Raw genomic sequence first — 23018 nt, forward strand, 5'->3', positions numbered from 1 at the left:
TCTGCAGAACTCTTGCTAATGGCAAAAGGGAAGCTTCAGTTTCCCTAGCAACTGCCACAATCAAGAAAATCAGATAAAAGAAAAATCTAAAGTAGACAATTGGAGATGAATTCTGTTTTCTGTTGCTGGGAGAGTTTTCCCTGCTCTGTTTGTTCCTGTTACATCCCTAAACCCCATGAAGATGCTCTGATAATTTGGTGGTACGGTATTTGGTTCTATGAGCCATGAAACTGTTAAGTTACAGGTTTTTGTAATTGCACAACAGGGTAAGTGATGAGAAGGATGCTCGTGGCTATCTCCAAGCATTAGCTTCCAAGATGACAGAAGAACTAGAATCATTGAGAAGTTCCAGTTTGGGGTCACGAACACTGGTAAGGAAATAGGAAATATTCAGGACGTTCTGGGCATGTCTGAGAAGCTGCATTTTTGTGCCTAAAAAGTATTTTTTCCTAATAAATCCTCTACTCTGCTTTTTGGTTTTTAGCTGCTGCTTGCAAATCCAACTAGGTAATCTGATCAGAATTTGATAATTACATGGGGCAGTTRTTTCATACTAATACCTGCCATCACAGATGTTAAACACCATAGAGGAGAGAAGAAACAGTAATAACTTAAACCATTARAGGGGAGTACAAAAATACACCTTACCGTGTTATGTGCAATTGAATAATTTTAATTGCTCTTACAGTGAGATAACAAAGTAAGTTTTCTTCTGTGAAAAAATATTAGCTGATGAAAAAATACTGATACCAATACGAACTAGTGACACACTGAGAGCGTGTGGCATTATTTACATACAGAACAATGTGCAATAATTTTGCCATACAATAGTAACATGAAAAATATAATAGAAGAGCTCTCATAAAGATTTGGTTTCAAAGAGAAAAACACCTGCATAAGGAAAGGAAGAGAGCCATTTGCAGCTTGGCATGGGAGCCCACATCCCTACCCATGCCAGCCAGCAATCTGCCATGCAGAGTCCATCTGCTGCTGGGTTATACATACAAGAAGTTACTCACCCCTTCCAAACCTATGGATATGAGAGCATAAGRAAAAATTTTATTTCTGTGAGCTAGCATTTGTCTCCATCATCAAGAGACTATTATAATATTGAGAGGTTTAATGGAAAGAAAGATTGGATCAAACGCAGTTTCCATTTATATCTTAGCTACTGCCAGAATAAAGAACACTCTCTATTCTTTATATTATAACTGTTTTTTTAGCTTCTACAGAGCCTTCTCTAAGGCAGTTACTTCTCAACATAAGAAGTGCTTTTTGGTTTTCATGACCATTATTTRCAAGTTCATCTATGACTAGATAGGGATTCATTAGGGAATATCAGAAAAGTAGTCCACACTAAAAAATGCCTGGAAAAGCTCAGAATATTAGCTTTTGGGATAGTAGGGAAGAATTGCATAGTGTGTGCTGAAGTATAGCATATGGTACTTGTCAAGCATAAGAATTGCTTAGGCCAATGTTCCAGGTACATTGGGCTTCTCAAGATTCAGATTCTTTCTTCATTTTCTTTTTCTTCTCATGGTTTTGCTACTTTTAGTATGTTCTATATTAGTATGTTTTACATTAAATGTTGACATTTATCTCATGTTTGAAAGTTCAGTGTATCACTTTACACTCTGTTCTAGGTGGATAGTGAAAACTAGTCATTTTCAGTGGGTTCTCTCTGTTTGACTTCYGTGCTCAGTGATACAGCGTTTTGGTTTCAAGCATATTGTGTCAATGGTCAACCAATATTAAAATTGCTCATTACTTTATGTAATGAAGTCTGACTGTTGACTAATTTTTGTGCAGCAGGTGTGCTGCCCATAACTAATTAAAAGAGCATTATCTGAACCAGTGTGAAAGCTAATTTATGTCTTTGGACAAGAACAGAAATATCCTCAGACAGTTGATAGTAATGTTCAATAACTTACTGCAACAGGATCCACTATGGAAAGTGCGACGCAGTCAGAAGTTGGATATGTCAGCGAGGCTGGAATTACAGTCTGCCCTTGATGCAGAAATTCGTGCCAAACAACTAGCTCAAGAAGAGCTACGGAAAGTTAAAGATATAAACATATCTTTAGAAAGGTAATGAGGCCTTTGGTTCTGTTTGGGGTTTAATGTACTGATCTAAACTGCTGATTAGAATAGCAGCAACTTCCTTAAAATGGCCCCTTGTGCCTGCAATATTGGACTTTGCCAGAAAGATCCCATTCCATGAACTACACATTTCTTACACAGTCAAATGGGAGCAGTGAAAATTCCTTCAAGTAAACATTTCACTGCTGTAGTAAGATACAAATCCTGGGCATCTGAGGAAAAAAAGCATAAGAGCAAATTCAGTATAATTTCTTCGACTAACTGGAGAGTTAGAAATGTTCTTGGGAATTAAAAGTCAAAGTACTATTAGAATAATTTGGTTTGGCAGATACTTGCAATGATAGTAGAAATCTCAAGTACAGTTTGAAATATCTAGTCAAGTAGTGAGGTACATATTTAGAAGAAAAGTGAAATTAATCATCCATAAAAAAAACACATAAAAAACCCAGTACTTCTCCAAAGAAAAAATAAAAAAGGCATTTTCCAAAACTCTGGGATGTAGGACCAGAAGTAAACAACCTTGTGTACTGGCATTCCTGCCTTTGAGACATTTCAGATTATATTTTGATAATTTTTTTTTATTTTAGTAAATTAAAGGAATCAGAAGCAAAGAATAGAGAACTGTTGGAAGAGGTAGACAGTTGGAAGAAAAAAATGGAAGAAAAATACAGAACAGATTCAGGTAATTAAAGTTACTGTGTTCTAACAAGAGTTTCTAACCTCACTTGTGATACTGCCTTTTAGCTAAGCCTGTTTTGCTTTTGGTTTTAGGTCTCAAACTTCCAGATTTTCAAGATTCCATTTTTGACTATTTCAACACCTCTCCTCTTGCACGTGATTTGACTTTCAGAGTGAGTTATTACATAAAATAACTATAAAAGTGAGATAACCAAATTATATTTTTACTATGTAAAAGTAACTCCTGGGTGCATTGGTATCTTGCATATTAACCAAATCAGCATGGCACAGGATTGGATGCCCAGTAGGTGACAGATTGACATCTTGTAGAGATGCTTGACATTCTGTAGAGAAGCTGGTACCTCTGGGAAATACTCAGAAGTTCACATTAATTATTTCCCATTCTAGCTTCTTTGTTTAGGTTCATCTCAAACATTTGGCTAAATGAAATATATTCAGGGTTTTTTGAAAATGCTGGCACACCCTGTTACAAGTAAGGAACTAAGTGCTTTGCAGTTGGAAGGTGCTGATTATTAGAGGGAAAAATGTTCACACAGTTCAAGGAGTGYTTAAACAGATATGAAAAATTGTTGGCTCCAGATCTTAATGGAGTGGTGAGAGGGGAAGGAGCTGGGAAGAGAATCAGAGGACCCACAGATGTTGGTATAATAAGTTTATCGTGACACACCCTGTGATCCTTAGCAAACTAATCATACAAATCACAGCTCCAAGTAGGCGTTTCACATTAAATGATTTGTGCATTCCCTGAGGAAGCAGCTGTTAACTGCAACATTGAATCACATTTCCTTAKTTCATGAACTCTTGATCCCTGAAGATTTTTCTGGAGTTTTTGAAAATTTTGTTTTGCAAAGCATAGACAATTTAGGATAAAACCAAGAGCTTGAACTGGAATGAATAATCTATTTAGGATTTCAAGGGACTCAGGTTAACACCTCATCATTCTGCTTAGGTTTTCTAATGGAGACTTGTACTCTCACTTTTTAATTTTTTTTTAAATTGCCCCTGTTGATAAAAAAAGAAAAGGCTATGGACATGCTGTGATATTTTCATACAGTTTGTGTATTTGCACCCAGTTACAAGACATCTATGCTGCCTTTCTGTTGAAGCAGCAAGATGTGCTGTATGGGTGACGTGGAGGGAAGAGAGAGAAGTATGAAAAATGCTACTTTTCAATAATAACTTTTATCTACTGACCTTGATATTTTAAAACATTGCTTTAAAAAGTACCAGATAGACATAAAACAGTAACATGTAAAATATCAAGCCCATAACTAAATAAGGTCCCGTTCTACAGATCCTGAAATACATATATATTCTCTGTGGAAATGCAGGTGGCATTTTCTGATGAATTACATTAAAATCGCTGATGATTGTACTTGATGACTTACAYTAACAATTTTTTTTTCACATGTACTTACAAAGATATTTTGTATCATCTGCTTTGGGGTTAATTTAGTTTGAATGAGTATCACTTGCCCATATAAAATATTTTATTCAGCTAGCCAACTAATATACTATCTGAAGTTTTCCTGTGGGTGATAAGCAATCGTTTTTATCCCTCATATCCGTTACAACAAAGGATTCTGTTTCTTCTTCGTCTACATCTTCTCTGCTAGCCTTTTGGGAAGAAGTAAGTTTTTGCTAGTAGTTCTGTGTCCTTATTTTGTTGTGACCTGTCATAGTAAAAATGGCCCTCTAAAACTAGATATTTTGCTTCCTTAATTTCTCTGTAACTTAATCCACTAAACCTCTTTGAGGCTTACTGTTTTATAGTTTGACTATCTATATAGCTAAAGCTATTAGCATTTTGAAATTTTTCATATTACATAATGTGCAATTTGATCTTAAATGGCCCAGCCCTTCCAATCAATTCGGAAAAAAAACAAAAATAACAAGTATCTGAATGTATTTTGTGAGCTAATTGAACTTGAGACATCTTCCTGTCTAAACTGGCTGGGAAGTGAGTGATTCATTACTTGTTGCCTTTAGTGCTAATTACATCATTGATGTGAAGTCTAATCTCATGTTTGTTAATCATAGTTTTCATGATGTCCTGAGAGTACAGTAATACAGAATCCTGCTTCCACACTCAGCTGCTTTAGCTCTGGAATTGTAGCATACTTCCCCCTTGTGCTGGCAATTAGTAGTTGCTAATTTAAGTGTGAAATTAATAGATGGCTTGTAATGGATGCTAGTTTTAAATATTAGTAAAATATAAGACACTGTGATTAAGTAGACATGATTCTTTTAATGACAGAGGCAAATCATTTTTAAAAAACTTTTTTAAAGATTGAGTATTACTACTTTAAGATTTTTTTTCTTGTGGACTTGCTCRCTTCTGTGTGCTAGAAAAATCCTAGTGTAGTAAGCAACCATGAGAAATCAGCTATTTTAGGGATGATTGCCAAACTTCTCAAACATCATTCCATACCTGCAAGCAAGAGATTAGACACAGCCTTGCTGGAAGAATATGACTGTTAGAGCATTTATGCTGTCTACTGTGAGATTTTGCGTTTCAGTACTCCCAGCTTTTCCATCAGGTGGCAGGGTTTGTTTTGAGGAAAAATCTTTTTTCACAGTGGATGTTAAATGTATGTGTACTTCATATAGAAATCGGCACTGGGTCTTGTTTCCATTTTGTTGACATGAGAACACTTCATCAGATATGTGGTATCTAATCTAATATGTTTGCTGTCACTTTTGCAGACCAGCTCTATTAGTGAGCAGGAAATGCAGGGTCCCAAGTCAGAAGTTTCACCATCTACTTCAGTTGTAACTGCAGAGCAGCAACAAGAAGTAAGAGACCCGTTATTTTACCCTGAAGAGTAATTCACCAGAAAGTCTCTCTGTCTTGTTCATGCCAAATACATATTGCAGCATTCATTATGAAGAAGCAGGATTGAATGCTGCTTATTTGCARTGTCTCAGTGTTAATTGCACCTGCTTTGAGGACAGTTGCAAATGAAATCTTTTTGCTGGCTTTSTGTATGTTGATGTACCTCATTTTCATGTTTTCTGTATTGCTGCTTGTTTGTTAGCGTGCAGGCTTTCCTGTGAGTGCTTTAAACCACAATCTGTTTCTATTAAAGATGAACGGCAATGTTTACAATTATTAAATTTTGATGATTTTCAAAAAGGAAAAAAAAATCAGAGAACAATAAGCTTTGCCACCCCAACCTTGAAACAAATTCTTGAAGCGTTACTTTGCTCAATTACAGTTTCTTGTGATTCAGGAACCAATTCGGCTTCAGAGGATGCCTGCTGCTCCTTCCCCCACCATTCAGTCCATTTCTCTAGCTGTACCAAAGGTAGGGGGACTGTGCTAACCTTATTCTAACAAACAAAGGAAAAAAAAGATATCATTTATAAATTAGCCTTCTGTGTTTTCTTGTCCTGTTTGGGTTTGTCATGTGTATGTTTGTTAGGTCTGTGTTTTTAATCAAATGTTTCCAAATGCGTATCAATGGGTTTTGTTTTGTTGGAAGGGATCAGAAAACATGATTATAGTTTTGGGTTTGAGTGTCTTTTGAAGTTGGAAATGAAACTGTTTGTGGTGTCCTGCAGCACCTTTTACAAGCTGCACTTACATAAARGAAGCCCAGGGTTCATACTGTACATACTACAATGGAGGGTGGTGGAAGGTGGTGCTTGCATTACYTAAGTCCAGAAAATGAAGGTTTTTTTTTATCTGAATGTATCTTTCAGCCTAAAGCTCACCAGCTCAATATCAAGTCCTTCACAAGCCCCACTCAGTGTAGTCATTGCACGTCTCTTATGGTGGGATTAGTTCGACAAGGTTATGCCTGTGATGGTGAGTTGGTGAAACTTTTTTATAAATTTTCACTAAGTCCCTCAAAAAAGCATCCCAAGGCCCTAATGYATGTTAAGGCAACCATTTATTTGAGGAAGGAGTGAATGAGAAAGGTAGCTGCCCCTGGATGATTGTCCTTTCTTCTGCATTATCAGCATATTCCTGAAGTCACTTCAGAAGTATGATGGTGATGTATGATGAAGTATGGTTCCCTTGCATATTGTTAATTAATTCTGCTATCATTAGTGCTGTTATATCATTAGTGCAAGGGAGGGGGTGGGGAAGGCAGGACTGGTTTCTGTTGCTGTAGTAGAGAAAACTGTGGGAATGACCTGGTAACATGAATCTGATTATGTCTATTTTATGCTATTCTGGTCACAAACCCCATATGTTGGGAGGACTATTTTCTAGGCTATTTGGCCTGTAGCTTTCTTGCTGTCCATTAGTTTTACTTAAAATGCTTTCTCTGATGTATGTGTCACTATTGAATTCCATGTTCGACTACATAGAGGATTTTTATTTGAAAATACTTACTGTATATTAATTAGACACGGGAACACAGTTAAATAGGCCACCAATCTGTTGAAGACACTACAATATAAATAACTTTATTTCTGTGCCCAGCATAGTTCTTGCTGGTGGCAGCCTCTCCACTGACACCCTCAGTATCACATTTAGATTGCCTCATCTGCCCTTCAGGGCTTGTTTCCTGCCAGATCTTTCTGGTGGCACTTCTCCCCCAGGAGGGCCTATCTCTCTGCCAGCACTTGCCCTGGAGCTGCCTTTTGTCTCCTGTTGCTGACAGCTCCGAACTCTTGTTTTGCATCTCTTCCTGCAAGCTTGAAACTGTCTTTTTCTTTAGTGTAGCTATCGGCTTCACTCTTCTTTTTGTCTTGTATATTTTGATTAATCTCTGCATCATTAGTTTCCCATTTTGCCTAATCTACAGCAATTCCTGATAGCTGCAGAAAAAACTAAAATTGGTATAAAAATAGAGATGACTCCAATAGAACAAAACTTTGCCATGTTCCATTCACAACCAGTTGCATTTCCTAATTCCTATTTCTAATGCTGGAAACCATCACAAAATACAGCTGCACTTGCAGAAAACTGTGGAATTTACTATCCTGTCTAGGATTTTGTCTAGTATATAACTGATTTAGTTTGATATCCACAATCTCAAATAATYGTGATGCCTCCTTAAAGATCTGAATTTATTACCTGGTCTTGGGGAGCGCCTACAGTACCTTGTTTGTATGACTTTTTCATAATCCTTGCCCTCCTGGAGCAGACAGTAGTTCCAAGAACAAGCCAGGCAACCTGCTCTGGGCTGCCCTCTCTGCCCTCTCTTCCCTCTGGCATCATGAGGAGGAGGTTTGTTGTCCAGTCTGTGGCTGTAGTAGAAGCAGGCTGTTTCCAGGTTTTTTGGAATCCTTTGACACTTCATAATTACAGAACTAGATGTACCTAGGACATCTGCCAGATTTCCACTTCTCAAAATATGTTTAGGAGGAAGCACAGGATAGATCAGTGTCATGGTTCTTTCTTCCAAGCCTATTGGTAGAAAAAGGTTAGCTGGAMTAAACCAAGCAAAATCTCTGTGGAAAGATCTGGCCCCTAAGCTGTGGGTCAGATGCCTCAATATAACACATGAACTCATTCCACAGTTTTTATAGTCTGTCTCATGTGAAGTGTCATATATTATGAGTTTTTTCTGTGTACTGCTTCTGTGTGAAGTGTTCTGTAGATGAGACCTAGAGACCTCTGTCCTTTGCTGGTGCAGCACAAAGTGGTACAAAGTGGTGCAAATGGTAAGAAAGCATGCAATGCTAGTTTGCTCCTTATTTGAACTTAATTGAGCTCTGGGTAATAGATCTGTATGCCTCTTTCATCATGCACAATTTCAGTCCTTGTCCCTGGTATCTACTTTATTTATGCTTTATTTATGTCTATCTTGTGTTTAATAGTTCAACCCTTTCTATTTTTTTAATCAATTTAGTTTTACTTTGTTTTTGTAGTATTCTTGCATACATGGATCAAATTAAACATCTATTACCACTACCCTGTAATTTGTATTCCTCCTTTATTAATACTATTTCTCTTCTGTGACTGGATTAGTTGGTGCTTAACACCAGCAAGGCTGCCCAACTAATTTTCCTTGAAATATGGTCTCAGTTCCTGCCCTTTATGAATGTAATAGGCTAAAAAGAGGAAATAAAAGTACTTTAGAGAGTCTCATAGAGTGAAAGCTGTGTTCACTGCTTCAGCATAATGAGCTATTGCAAAATTTGACTGCCATTTTCAGTGTGATTAATTAATTTGCTGAGTGTAGACTATGTTAATCACCTATGATTGACTCATACACACATTTCACTGTGAATTTTCTCTTTTGTACTTAGTGTGTTCATTTGCATGCCATGTTTCCTGCAAGGACAGTGCACCTCAGGTCTGCCCTATACCCCCTGAACAAGCCAAAAGGCCTCTTGGAGTAGATGTGCAAAGAGGAATAGGAACCGCCTATAAAGGCTATGTCAAGGTAACAGTCTTTTATTCTTGGACAAGAGAAGAATACTTAACTTCACTCACAGCTGTACAGCTTGGAACCTCTAAGTATGTTTAAACAGATCTCCTAAATAGTGCTAAAGCCTTAAGGCTTTGTGTGCCATCTGTGTAACTTATTTAACCTTCGTTACTTTAGATGTGGCAGGAGCAYTTGGTTTTACTACAAGAGCTGAAGGTCAGTAGATCAGTAGCTACAGTGTTCATAAGCAGGGGGAAAAAAATGAACSGTTTAAGAAAGAATTTCTGTCATTGTTGATGTAAGCATAATATAAAAGGTGAACTGTCCTACCATTTTGGCATTGGTGGAATATCCAAGCCTAATATCTTTATACAAGTCTTAGTATATTTATTAAGCTGTAACAAGGAATGATTGAACTTAAAAGAGGAAAAATGATTGCTTGATTACTTGGTATTTTTCATCCTATTTTGAAGGACAAATAGAATGTGTTTTAATTCCATTGATGTAAGTATAAGCTTTTCTAAATGTCCTGCTTTCTGTGTCTCCTATGCTTAYATGCAATAAGCAATCAGTTATTTATCCACAGGTCCCAAAGCCTACGGGAGTTAAGAAAGGGTGGCAGAGGGCTTATGCAGTTGTCTGTGACTGTAAACTGTTCTTATATGATGTGCCTGAAGGAAAATCTACCCAGCCTGGAGTTGTGGCAAGTCAAGTCTTGGATCTCAGGTCTGTATTGTAATGACAGAGTAGAAATCCTCTCTACTTTTTTCTTAACAGTCATATTTATTTCTCATACACAAGAAACAGTGAGGTTTTGAGAGCTCTGGTCTAAGAAGATATGTGTATTCTGTACATAAACTGCAGCTAAATTTAGTCTGATCAAGCTGGCTCAACAAGAAGTCACTTAAATGACTTTATAGTCACTTACACTGCAATCRCCAGTATTTACAGCATTAGTATGCTTCTTTCTAGAATTCCCTATGCATCTATAAAAAGCAAGTGTATATTGGTAGATTGCTTTTCTCATGCACTCTGACCTCAGCATTGACTTACAGATCATCCCATAGCCARTAAGTTCAGGAATGTTAGAAAAATTGAAATAGTCTGCAGAAAAGCACCAACTAATTTGCACTGCAAATGGCTCTGACTCTGCCTTTTCAAGGGGTTATTATTTCATGGGGAACCATCCGAACCAGTGAACACTCTCTACCAAAGATCTGAGACTAACGTTGATCAGCGTAACCAAGGTTTTTTTATTTCATTTTATGGAAATATCAAGAAAGTGGAATACCTTTTAATGTTACAGCACCTTTGTACCTGTGTGGAATATAAAGTTTGCATTCACAAGCAGCTTGATTTATATTTTTTTCCAGACAGTAGTACCTTGGGGTTGCACCAGTCCTGCTGGGCTGTTCTCACACTCACTGGGAACTGTCAGTGTCAGGTCTCTGACATGCTGGCAGTGGGAGCAGGAACGTGGAAGTTTTGCARATAGCAGCACTCACATCAGTACATTGCTTGAAGCAACTCAGCYAGATACTATATACCAACTGTCCCATGCTTTATCTGCTTATTGTAGCTGCCTCTTTGAGGCTGTCATCTGAGGATCCTTAGATGTTTYAAATAGATGTTAACCACCACAGCTATGAATTCTAGCACGGGCAAGTTTCAGGCATTAGTGTCATCTTTTCACTAAAATTGGCAATTATGGTGATCCACTTGGTCAAGTTTAAAAAGGCTAGTGCAGACAAGCCCTCTGGGGTGGAGCACTCTGAAATGCAAAAGTTTTTCTGATGTCTGTTTATTTTACTATAATAGACAATAAAATCTAGCTGTTTTGAAAACCCTTACTTGAAACCCACAAACTATAATTATGTTGCCAAGAGCTTTTTATGTGATTTTTCTTTTTTTCCAAAGGCCCCTCTCTTGCTACACATTGAGGTATGAATTATTCATTTCTAATGTGTCTGCTGGGCTGGAAGARCAATATTTTTGCTTCTAATTGTAGAATAGGTGTGGTTGGGACACCAAAGCTACACAAAGCACCCCACTTTTCTTCAGGTGGACTGAATTACACATACCAGAGACATAACTGAGGCTTGTGAGTCGTTTGAGTCAAGGATGGTTTAGAGGATAACAAAGCACTTGTGACCTCTGTGCAGTGTTAGGAGATTGCAGCCTATTGAAGCAGTGGTTATACCAAGATAGATTTTGCTCAATAATCCCAGTGTGTGCTTGTATGTGATGCTCTTGTTCTCTTTCTCACTAGAGATGAAGATTTTTGTGTGAGCTCTGTCCTAGCATCGGATGTAATACACGCAACTCGTAAAGACATCCCTTGTATATTCAGGGTATGGCTACCAACTGACTCTTACAGAAAATACCAGTTAAATACCAGTGGTTTGTTTTGATAATGGCCTATGTTATCTCTATCTAATGTTAACTTATGCAGAAGTGTAAGAATTTATAAGGGCTGCTGAGATCTGTAGAAGAACAATATGGTACTCCTCTTATAACTGCACTGTAAAGAACAAAATTCACCTTCTTTAGCTGCTTTCTTGTATATAAAGTTTGGATTTTTTTTAAATTTTCTTGATTATAATTCAGTTTATTTTGTCTCTTTTTCCATTGGAATTACCAGATTCTGTTTTTTCTTGCTTAGCTTTGGACTCTTTCTTTAGGAACCGATGCTGTAACAGAATATTCTGAAACTGATCTAGTTTGTTATGTATGATCTTGTATATAAGAAGTACATTTGTAATTTTAGTTTCCTTAATTTTGTAGTTAAGTATAGAAGAAAAAAATAAGAGAAACTAATTAACTCTGTTATACTATCCCCTTTAATGTATGTTCTATCTGAATGTTGTACTTAGTTTTTAACAATAGGAACTTCATTCCTGTTTTAATGTGAATCACATTAAATCTAGAATTCTAAAATTTAGAAAAGGGTACATTAGTAGCCAGTACCTATAGTCCTTTCCATTTGAATACAGAAACTCACTGTTTTTTTTGATCTTCATCCATTTAGAACCAAGTCAGTCAAACACAGAAAGCAAAGAGCTGTCACTCAATTGCAGTCCCTTATCATTTGGTCCTTCAGGATTTTACTTGGGAATTGTCTTTACTACTTGACTGCCTCTGTGTCTTTGCTTTTCTGGTTTCTTGTAAAAATATTTTTCTGCCATGGATTTTCATACTTTCATTTACTACTACCTTTACCTTAATTTTCCTCTTGTTTCTATTTTGGGGTTTGGGCTTTTAAATTCTCATCTGCCTGCTCTCTTCTTAAATTAGCAAATATGGAATACGGTAGGAAAGAACTTCTGAGGAGAGAAAATATGCAGTGTTTAATGATGGTTCCTTCATTTAAGAATAAGGCATCCATATAGTTTAGCCTGCCTGACTTGTTGCTCTAGTTTCTGCCTGCACATTTTAACTGAAAGGGTGTCTAAGTAATAAAAACCACTTTTGTCAAATATCCCTGTGTAAAAATACTTGTGTGGATAGACATGACAAAATACTCCATGGTTTGATCAGATTATGCCCCGTTAAAGAGATGTGATGAATTAACTGGAAGCCTGGAGTGTAAATATATCCATTTAGATATGGGACCAGAGAAGCTGATGAATTACACCTCTTTTCTCAGTTCTGTGTCCTCCTTCAAAAAAAGGAATTTCTAAAACTGGAAACCACTATTACCTGATGCAAGTCTCTCTTCTCAATTTAATTTAATTCTAGATCTGCATCTCGCTGACACAATCACATAGAGTAGCTTGTACACAACAGTTAAAACTGTTAATTCACATCATCTGTGTAAAAATATGGTCCTCCTTTCATATGTGCCATTGCACATAACACATGATGATATTGGTGGCCTAGGAAAACAGATTTTCGTTTCTTCTGGATCTTCCACCAGCAGAAAACAATAACAGAATGCTGCCAAACACGAAAATGTTCTCACTGTGACCGCCCCCCCACCATAAATTCAAGAAGGGGAAGTATTTGTCTCAGATTGAACATTTCCTCTTGGTAACCAGTTTTTAAAGCTGGCTGYTAGGCCATGCTGATATTCAGATACTGCAGTCTTAAGTGCTGCCATCGATATACATTTTTAATGACAGTGTAAGTGTGCTTGTAGTAGAGTGTTTCCATAGCTTAGCAGTTTAAGTTAAGAAGCCTTGAGTTTTGTAGCAAATAGTGGATATTTGTATGATGAATAATGCAATATATGTTACGACCARCTTCTCACTTTTTTTCCCTGTGTTTGACTATCTGTAAGCTGCCACCTTCAAAAGACTGAGGAGTAATACATGGTGGTACTTCAAAGGGAAAACCATTGCTGGAATCTGGTTTTGTTTTGTTTTCTAACTTAAAAATATTACCCATTATGCCTCCATCTGTCTTTAAAATATTAATGCTTAGTTACAKTTTAGACATGAACAAAGCTTTATGCAGAGTAAAATAAGAGCTATGAGCAATTGCAACTGCTCAATTCCTTCCCTACCTTCCTTCATCTTCATCTTGCTTCTGAACTTCTGTCTTTGACATCCTGTTCTCCCAAATTTACTTTCAGATATATTTTGTCCTCAAGATGAGTGTTGCTGTTTAGTTCACTCTGCCAGGAACTGTGTGTGTGTTGCATTACTACAACTTCCATCCTTATGATGATTTCTTATTGAGGCATGTAGACTGAAGGTCYGACATTCCATGTTACAGCCTTCAGATTTGCACTTTCACATCTTCGGTTGCTGTTTTCTATTAATTAACTCTGTTGTTACTCAGTCTGTGGTGAGGACTGATCCTGGTTGTTGTCCTGTTTATGGCTGGAAGCATAGTTCTCATGATACCACAAACCCTTCAGTCTCTTCATGCAGTACACGAAAACAAAATATTAAGAATTACTGCRTGCATTCTTCACTCAACAGAAGTTCCTGGATAGTTTTTCTGTTTAGAACACATTTTGCTTTGAGATCTATGGGATGATTTAACTGAAAATTAATTGAAGCTGTAATGATTTTCTTTTAACACGGGGACGTGGGAGAATGCAGTACTTCAGTCTCAAATACTGCTTTCCTCCAGAGCTTTGAATGCAGATRTGATGTGCTCTTCCCCCATGGACAAATATTTGGAAAATTAGCATAATCAAAATCTAGAATTGATGATCGCAGTGCTTTTGGGTTTAAATGCATCTGGTTCACAAATCATGTGTGTCATTTCCAGTAAGTTGTGGGTGYGTGGGAGGGATCAGGGCAAGCTATGGTATGCTACTGAACTTGTGGTTCAGGGGAGGAAGGAGCCTTTTAGTGCCATGTATTGATTATTGTAGCATTCCTTGCCCAGATTTTAGGATACAGAAYATTTAAGTAAGACTCAATACTTTTAAACAAAAACACTGGCTTGTGCAGGGTTGTTTGGTTGGGTTTTTGAAGCACTATGGCTGTATTAGGTGTATTGTACACGCCCCTCAGGTACATCATTCCCTTGTCATGAGAAAATGTACTTTATTTTCACAGTTCTGTGCGATAAAAAGGGGTTTTATTACTCTAACTAATTTCACTGTCTCTGTCTGTTTAAAGGTGACAGCTTCTCTCTTAGGTTTGCCTTCAAAGTCTTGTTCTCTACTGATCCTGACAGAAAATGAGAACGAAAAGAGAAAGTGGGTTGGAATCCTCGAAGGGTTGCAGTCTATCCTGCACAAAAACAGGCTGAGGAACCAGGTTGTGCATATTCCACAAGAAGCCTATGACAGTACACTGCCTCTTATTAAAGCAAGTTTAGCTGCTGCTATTGTAGGTATGTTTGTTTTAACTTTTATAAGTGTGTGAAGGTTGTTGGAACTTTTAGACAGGCTTCTGTAATGAGAGCACTGACACCTTGAAATAAATTCCTCAGCTGAATTCCTTCATAGGAATTTAATAATGGGTGAAAAATGCTAATCTTGCATTGATATTCAGGTTTCCTCATTCACTTGGAGTAAATAATAGTGTTGAGTTGTTCTACAGGTTGTTTTAGCAATATGGTATATAGCAGGCTTTTGACAGGCTGCGTGAACTTCAAGCAAAATTGATTTCCTGGTRAAAATCTGTTTGTGCAGAAATTTTTTCAGCTGTTCAAAGCAAACAGGCTGTTTTAAAGATAAGATTAAGTGTAGCTGAATTAATGGCCTTTTTTTCCCTCTTGGTTTAGATCGAGATAGAATAGCAATTGGTTCAGAAGAAGGACTGTATGTGATAGAGGTGACCCGTGACGGTAAGTCAGGCCATAATGCATGCAGTAATTACATACAGAATAATGAGCTCCATAACTTTTAGTGCTGCTGTAATATAGGTTGCATAACAGCCTTTCATGTACAGTAAGTATTAAGCACTTGGTTAATTGATGAGAAGCAAAAGTGAATGTGAGGTATAAGCACTAATTTGGTCATTATCATTACATTCAGTTGACTGGCTGAAATTAAWGGGATGAGTTACTGGGCATATTCTGACACATTCTCACCTTAACTGTGTTCCCCCMTCAGGCAGCAAAATGTTTCAGCACACAGAGCATGCACAGCTCACACAGAGTTTGTAGACTTTCCATTAAAGCCTCCATGTCTTCTTTTCTCCTTCTTCCAGAAATTTGACAGCCACTTGTGTTCTCTTTCAGACTRGTGATGTCTAAAGCAAGTGATTGCTTGCTGCTTCCCAATATCTAATTCCTTGACTCTGTGCTTCCTCCTGAACCTGCTGTTTCCTTCCTGTTCTTAATGTACTTTGCCCTCTGTGCAGGGAAAAATGGGATCAGTATTGTCTGCTCTTCCTGAAGTCTTTCCATTCCAGAATGTGGATGCCAAGTCTGTCTAGGTGGTCCCTAATCCAATCCTGCTTCACCATTGGAAAGTCTTCTTTCCACCATTCCTTTTCTCTTGTCTCCTGGGTCAGAGATTCTTGAGTGCTGGTCTTGTCAGTGATTTCCTTGATTCCTTTTTMTGTGTAATTTAGTTTTTTGCTATTTGGAAGTTGGATTTTAGTCATGCTAAAGCTTGCATTTCARTGTAAAATAAAGCAGTGAATGCAGGTTGTTAAAAACTTACTTGACTTTCAAAATTAAATGACATCAGGGATGTGGTTTTGGGTCAAAAGAAAAATGTTCTTGCTTCTTCTTGTTTGGAATAAGATATTGCCCAATTCCAGGAGAAATTGCTTTATATGTGGAGATAGCAGATATTTGAAATTCTTTTTAGCAGTAATGAATGCCATTCCTTTGAGTAAGCCTCCAGTGGTCACGATTCTCCAAGGAGTCAGACATAAACATAACTTGAGATGCAAATAATTCCAGGGATTCCAGTACAGCTTCTTGTATAAAAGAAAGCTATAAATTTAATTTGAAAGGTCATTTCATAAAGGAATGATTATCTGCATCACTGTGTCATATGTAAATGTGAAAATTAATTATCAGTTTTGGTTTAAAGGTAGAGATGTTTAGCAGGAGTTTCCTGTGGCCATTTCTGTGTGTTAATAGCATTTTTTATAAACTGTAATSTGTTTTTCATTTTATGGCAGTTGTAATTTTCAGTGTTAATTAACTGCCAGCTGTTTATAGCAAAGGTCTTTGGTTAGGATATCACTTAATTCTTGACAAATAAGCTGGAGTTGGAGCTAGGAAGAAAATAATTTCTCTGTGGCAAAGCTGGTWATTTCCTAGAACATTTCTTCAGACATTTCATCTATTTATGCATGTGGAGCTATATCACAACAGCACTTAGTGATCTAAATAGCTAAAGTCTTATTACCAAGTTTACAGAATTTTGTAACTTGGCTACATTACTCAACTGGTACTGAAAAAAGGCATAGAATTTCCAATTAATAGTTCTCTTTTCTTTTTAAACTACTATTCACAATTATTTTTATTGCAATCAGCTAGCAGAAAAATTAAAGTTACAATTTGATTTAATTGGCTTATGCTTATTAAGTTTCCTAGTTTAGAGTTGCTCTTCTGTTTTGTAGCCCATGAAATACTGACTGCATTCTTGRAAATTCTTGTATAGCCAAGATCCCCAAAGAGCACCCCTTGTACCTAATGCCCTTAGCTGCCTCTAACCCTGCTTTAAAAAAAATGCATCAAACAGCAAAACTCCCCATGGATAGCCTGACTAGTCCTTGCTCTGAGAAGGGTTTTCCTGGTGCCTGCCTAAACCTTTTTTCCTGCAGCCTGAGCTCCTTCCTTCTTATCCTTTCCCCATCACATACAGCATTTTTTTGCCCTTCCATATATGTGTTTTACATGCACTTACTGTACTGATTTTGTATCTGGCTGAGAGATGTGCCAGCAATTCAGCATTTTRTGTCCTCACTTACAGCATTAAATACTTTATATTTCTTTCCTTTGTATTCTGCTAATTTGTTCTTCCTCCAAAATTTACTGAAGATGCTGATGTTTTCCTTATGATGGGACCCATTTCTGAAGATGCAGCATCTTGCACTGTACAGATAGTCCAGATCTAATTCTATAAAATATTCTTTTCCATTTATCCCACATTAAGCAGCTTTTTCCCACAAAGTGTTGTTGAGATTTTTCTTTACGAATAGAGAAGGGTACAGGAATGCTTTGTTTCATTGTTTGCTCTGCACATTAGTACCAGAGAATCAACCATGTGTAATAAGTGCTCTTCCTCACCTGATACAGGTCTGTGTTTAGATTAATTTTGAGGTACCACTATGTAACACTGCAGTGTTTCCAAGCCTGGTAGTTTTGCTGTTTAACTTATGGTGGCTCTTGTTTCCTTTGCAGTGATAGTTCGAGCTGCTGACTGCAAGAAGGTGTACCAGATAGAGCTTGCTCCCAAAGAGAAAATTATCATCCTCATCTGTGGTCGGAACCATCACGTCCACCTTTACCCCTGGGCTTCTCTGGATGGGTCAGAAGGGAACTTTGACATTAAGCTTGCAGAAACTAAAGGCTGCCAATTGATTACAACTGGAACACTAAAGAAGAGTTCTTCTACTTGTTTGTTTGTGGCTGTCAAACGACAGGTTTTTTGCTATGAAATTCACAGAACTAAACCTTTCCACAAAAAATTCAGTGAAATTCAGGCTCCAGGAATTGTACAGTGGATGACTGTGTTCAAGGACAAGCTCTGTGTTGGCTACCAGTCTGGGTTCTCTCTGTTGACCATCCAGGGAGATGGACAATCTATAAACCTGGTAAATCCTAATGACCCCTCGCTTATCTTCCTCTCACAGCAGTCTTTTGATGCCCTTTGTGCTGTGGAGCTCAGTAATGAGGAATACCTGCTTTGCTTCAGCCATATGGGAGTTTACGTCGATTCGCAAGGTCGAAGGTCACGCATGCAGGAACTAATGTGGCCTGCAACTCCTGTTGCCTGTAGTATGTATATGTTTTTCTGTTGCCATATCCCTGTTGCTGCTTTACTTGTCTAAAAATACTCAGCATTGTATTCAATTTTGYTTCGGTTTGTCTTTGAATATCAAGTTTAAGTTTTATGAGTTAACAGACATGTGGTCCTTCCTRGTGGTAGTTTTGGCCTTGGAGATCTTCGATGCTGCTAGAGATGCTCTGTCTTGTAACAGGACACAGAAAAAGAAATAGTGGAATGCAAAATAACTTCTACAGAGAGCAGGTCTGGATGCATGACAGTGCAAGACTACYTGTCTGTGAAATTCTGTAAAATTATTGGTCCCCTAGAGAGCGTAAATGTCCAGCTGTCTGTAGGGTGTCTTCTGTCTACTCAAAGTACAGTAGAAAGTTGAAGAAGGAATGTAACTGCAAGTCTAAAGGTTCATAAAGATAACAAGAGATAAAAATTTTGGCAGAACTGATAGCATTTTTTAGTCCTTTTGGTTTTAATTTTAGGGTGACAATTTCCAAAAACATATAGGTGGAGGATAATTTTTCAACCACTCTGCTGTTTCAGGAGCACTGGCTATCAGCTTGGTAGAATAGAGGCACATGCAGAGCATTTTTCAGTATTCAGTAGTCAAAAGCAGTTGATGATAAATCTGTTATTTCTATTTGAAACTCAAATAGCAATTAAAATTTATTGAATGATTGAAGGCAAGAACTAGCTTTTTGTTTAAGTAGTACAGCAAGGAGTTAGGTGCATTTTGGTTTGATCAGGCCAGGCCCTAATAGGAATTTGTTTAATTTTATTTGATTTGAACTGAAATTGTTTGCTTGCTTTACTCTGACCTAGTTCTGTACAGAAGTCTGAAGCAAAGTCCCAAGGAAACAATGTAGTGGCAAATTTACTTTAAAACACCATTAGCTAAAACTAATGTTTCCTTTTCCTTAATCAGCTTTACAGGTTTTTTTCATTTCAGCAAACTAGGCTTGCTAGTTAATTGTTTTGTCTGTTATTATTAGAAGTGTTCTTACTGTAAACTATTTTATAACATTTTTGTATGTGCAATCCTGAGTGGTTCTGGCCTAGGGCTGTTTTTGGAGAAAGAGCAACATTTTCTGCTGCCAAAGGAAACTGAATTACTTCCCTTTTCATTAGACTTCTCAGTCCTGTTTCTGTCACTACTGATGGTGGCTTTTTTTAACTATCCCATCAGAAGGTTGTGAAATTACAGAATGGTTTGAGTTGGAAGGGACCTTAAAGATCATCTGCTTCCAACTCCCCTGCCATGGGCAGGAACACCTTCTACTAAACAATTTTCTCAAAGCTCCATTTAACCTGACCTTGAACACTAACATGGATGGACCAGCTTCTTCCACAGCTTCTGTGAGCAGCTTATTCCAGTGCCTCACCACCCTCACAATAAAGAATTTCTTCCGAATATCTAGTCTAATACCACTTCTCTGTTTAAAGCCATTTCTGCTTGTCCTATCACTCCATGCCCTGTAAAAAGTTCCYCTCCAGCTCCCTTGTAGTATCTTTAGGTACTGAAAGATGCTGTAAGGTCTTCCCAGAGTCTTCTTCAGGCTGAGAACAACCCCGATTCTCTCAGCCTGTCTTTATAGGAGAGACCAACAAGTGGAAGTGATTGTGCTGTGGTAAAACACCATGCTCTAGAGATTCTTTAGGATAAAACCGAGAATTTGTGTCTGGRGCATTCAGTGCCCTCACCGTGGCAGAGGGCAGGGTGAGCACTAGCACAGCTCTGTTAGCCCAGATGGCTGTTGGGGTTGCCCCAGCCTGTGCTGAGCCAGTGTGGGTGCCCTGGGGCTGCTTGGCTCCAGTGCAGCCGTGCAAAGCCGTGGAGGCAGCAGCTCTCCAGGCTGGAGCCCAGTGCAGGCACTGGCACGGCTCTCTGGGAACCCTTGAGATCTGGTCAGGCTCATCAGCTCTGACTGGCACATGCCAGCCTTGGCTACAGATGGTGTTTCTGCCTGATGCTCTGTTCTTGTTCTTGATTTGAATATCCAAGCCAACTAAGACCACAKGCAATAAATACTTGACCGTGAATCACTTTTGAATTACATATTTATGATAGCTGTCTAAGGCATTCTGTGAATGAATTTAAAAAATAGCACCACAACTGTACTTCGGTACTTCTAAGAAGATTCTGTGATGTGTTTAGTGTCCTACTGGGTAATTTTCATTTTGTTTATTGAAGCATCTTCTCTCTATTAAATCCCTTAAGTTCCTAGTAACTGCTCTTTACATCAGGAGATACTCTTTACATGAGCAGAAGCATGTTGATACAAAGCTCTAGAGAGCTTTGCTTTTCGTTTGACCTAAAATAAACTTGTCTGCTGGTGCCTTTTATGCTTTAAAAAAAAAAAAAGTTGAAAAGAGAAAATGAGTTATGGGCTTTAAGCATTGTGACGTTCTTCTGTCAACTTGATGAAAGCAACCGATGCATGAATATCTAAAGCTAGAAAATTGTAAGCAAAAGAGGAAGGAAATTGAGAGCAGATCTGCATCATGAGTTCATGACCCAGCTCACAGATGGTGGCTCTCTCATCTCCTCTGCACATAACAGATGTATAGTTGGTTTGCTGCTTCTGAAATGAAGTAATCCATAGCAAAACTAGCTTCTCAGATCCTACCACCTAGGAAATTTGTATGCATCTGAAAACTTCAAATGCCATTTTGCAGTTTCACGAAATGGCAATGTGAAGTTTTAAAAAACTAAAAAGGTCAAATTTAAATCTTTCCGTGATGCTGGTAGCTGTCATTAGCAAATCTATTCTCACAAAAAAAAAATCTGTTTGAAACTGGGGCTTTGAAAATGTGGTTTAAAATGTATCTTGCACGTAGTGGAAAACTTGTAACTATTGAAATCTGCTCAAATATTTGTCAGTTCTAGACTACTGAAATGACATKAGGGTTTCCTGTTTGTTTTCAATCAATGCAGGTTGCAATTCTTCATATGTAACAGTGTATAGCGAATATGGTGTTGATGTTTTTGATGTTAACACTATGGAATGGGTCCAGACTATTGGCCTGCGAAGGGTAAGTAGTTTTCTTTGAGTATTGAACTTAATTGAGTTAATTTCAAATGAGGTGTTTCTTCACAGTGTATGCTAGACTTGAGGTAATTCTCTGTCTCCTTCCTCAAAACAGATCAGACCATTGAACATGGATGGCACACTGAACCTCCTTAATTGTGAGCCGCCAAGGYTAATATATTTCAAGAACAAGTTTGCAGGTGAGTCCTGAGTAAGGGAAGAAATAGGGAACTCATACAAACTGGGTAATCTTCACCATGTTACCTTTGTATTMGATGAATTTTGTGTTGAATATGTCTGGGTCAGTGTGTGCCTCTGTATGTGAAATTGCTTTGTGCTATTACAGCAGGAGCTGGCCTCAGTGTACCAGAAACGTCTGACAACAGCAAGAAGCAAATGCTTCGAACCAGGAGCAAAAGAAGATTTGTATTTAAGGTTCCTGAGGAGGAGCGGTTACAACAAAGGCGGTGAGAATATCTTGTGGTACATAACTGAATATACATGATGACTTGCAGAGACTGGGAATGCTAATAGTAAAAATCATTCTGTTTTTTTAGGGAAATGCTTAGAGACCCTGAGCTAAGGTCAAAGATGATTTCTAACCCAACGAATTTCAACCACGTGGCTCATATGGGACCAGGAGATGGAATGCAGGTCCTCATGGACCTCCCACTGGTAAAATACATTTATGAGGGGTGGATATATATGTGCATTTGTTCATGCTCACAAAAACTGAGAAGATGAGCTCCAGTATTATCTCTGTACTGTATTCTTCTTTAAATCCTTTTGAGAAAGGTGAACCTTCCTGCTGTGCAATGCTTCTAAATCCTGTGTAAGGAAATACGGTTACCTGACTTATGAATGAGATACTGAAAGACAGATATCACTGCTAGGTGCTTGTTAGTAGTTTTGTAAATAATCAGTTTCTCCTCCTTCCTTTTTTTTGTTTGTCTTCTTGAAAAAAACAGAATGAATTTCCTTTCCCCTCATCCTCTCAACATTCTGCTCTTGGTATCACCTCCAACAGGCTTTGAGCACGTCTATCACATGAGCCCTATCTCTGCTGAAATCTCTCTCCAGAGTGACCATTCCTCACTGCAAGGCTTCCCTCTGCTTTCTTCCTCTTCCTGTCCCTCCTCTGCTTCCCTAGCAAGGGTAGGAGTAGCTACAAACTGTTAGGAACTGGAATATGGTATGCTTGTGGCACTTCACCAATTGTAGAGCAATAACAAGGGGAGAAAAACTAATGGAGGTAACTAAAATGCATGCGACTTGCAGTGCTTTATAGCATTAATTTTATTTTGTATTTACTAATACAGCATTTTGTGAGTCATTTTAGTCTTTAATACACAAGAGGAAGATGTGAAGGTACACTTTTATGTTCTGTATGTACCCTCCATTCTAGAGCTGCTAGTCAGGCTTTCTCTTGTCTTTCTCAGATAGCCCAGTTGTGAATCAGGCATTTGTCATTTCAGCAGGAGGAGGAAG

The 23018-nt window shown here is 37.9% G+C and overlaps 1 protein-coding gene across 1 annotated transcript in view; it reads left to right on the plus strand.

The window, feature by feature from the left end:
* CDC42BPB (CDC42 binding protein kinase beta) overlaps positions 1-23018 on the plus strand; it is a 90225-nt gene that overhangs the window by 62913 nt on the left and 4294 nt on the right. Inside the window, exons 18-34 of the mRNA XM_057365746.1 lie at positions 266-371; positions 1940-2088; positions 2688-2782; positions 2872-2951; positions 5506-5595; positions 6033-6107; positions 6505-6610; positions 9010-9146; positions 9718-9857; positions 11401-11482; positions 14708-14924; positions 15318-15380; positions 17901-18497; positions 21437-21534; positions 21646-21730; positions 21877-21997; positions 22088-22205. Of these exons, the coding sequence (XP_057221729.1) occupies positions 266-371; positions 1940-2088; positions 2688-2782; positions 2872-2951; positions 5506-5595; positions 6033-6107; positions 6505-6610; positions 9010-9146; positions 9718-9857; positions 11401-11482; positions 14708-14924; positions 15318-15380; positions 17901-18497; positions 21437-21534; positions 21646-21730; positions 21877-21997; positions 22088-22205 (2359 nt within the window). The remainder of the gene's footprint in view (positions 1-265; positions 372-1939; positions 2089-2687; positions 2783-2871; positions 2952-5505; positions 5596-6032; positions 6108-6504; positions 6611-9009; positions 9147-9717; positions 9858-11400; positions 11483-14707; positions 14925-15317; positions 15381-17900; positions 18498-21436; positions 21535-21645; positions 21731-21876; positions 21998-22087; positions 22206-23018) is intronic.

Source organism: Malurus melanocephalus, unplaced genomic scaffold (genome assembly GCF_030028575.1).
Source record: "Malurus melanocephalus ecotype Western Australia unplaced genomic scaffold, MMel_1.1 scaffold_57, whole genome shotgun sequence".
In the NCBI taxonomy this organism is placed as follows: domain Eukaryota; kingdom Metazoa; phylum Chordata; class Aves; order Passeriformes; family Maluridae; genus Malurus; species Malurus melanocephalus.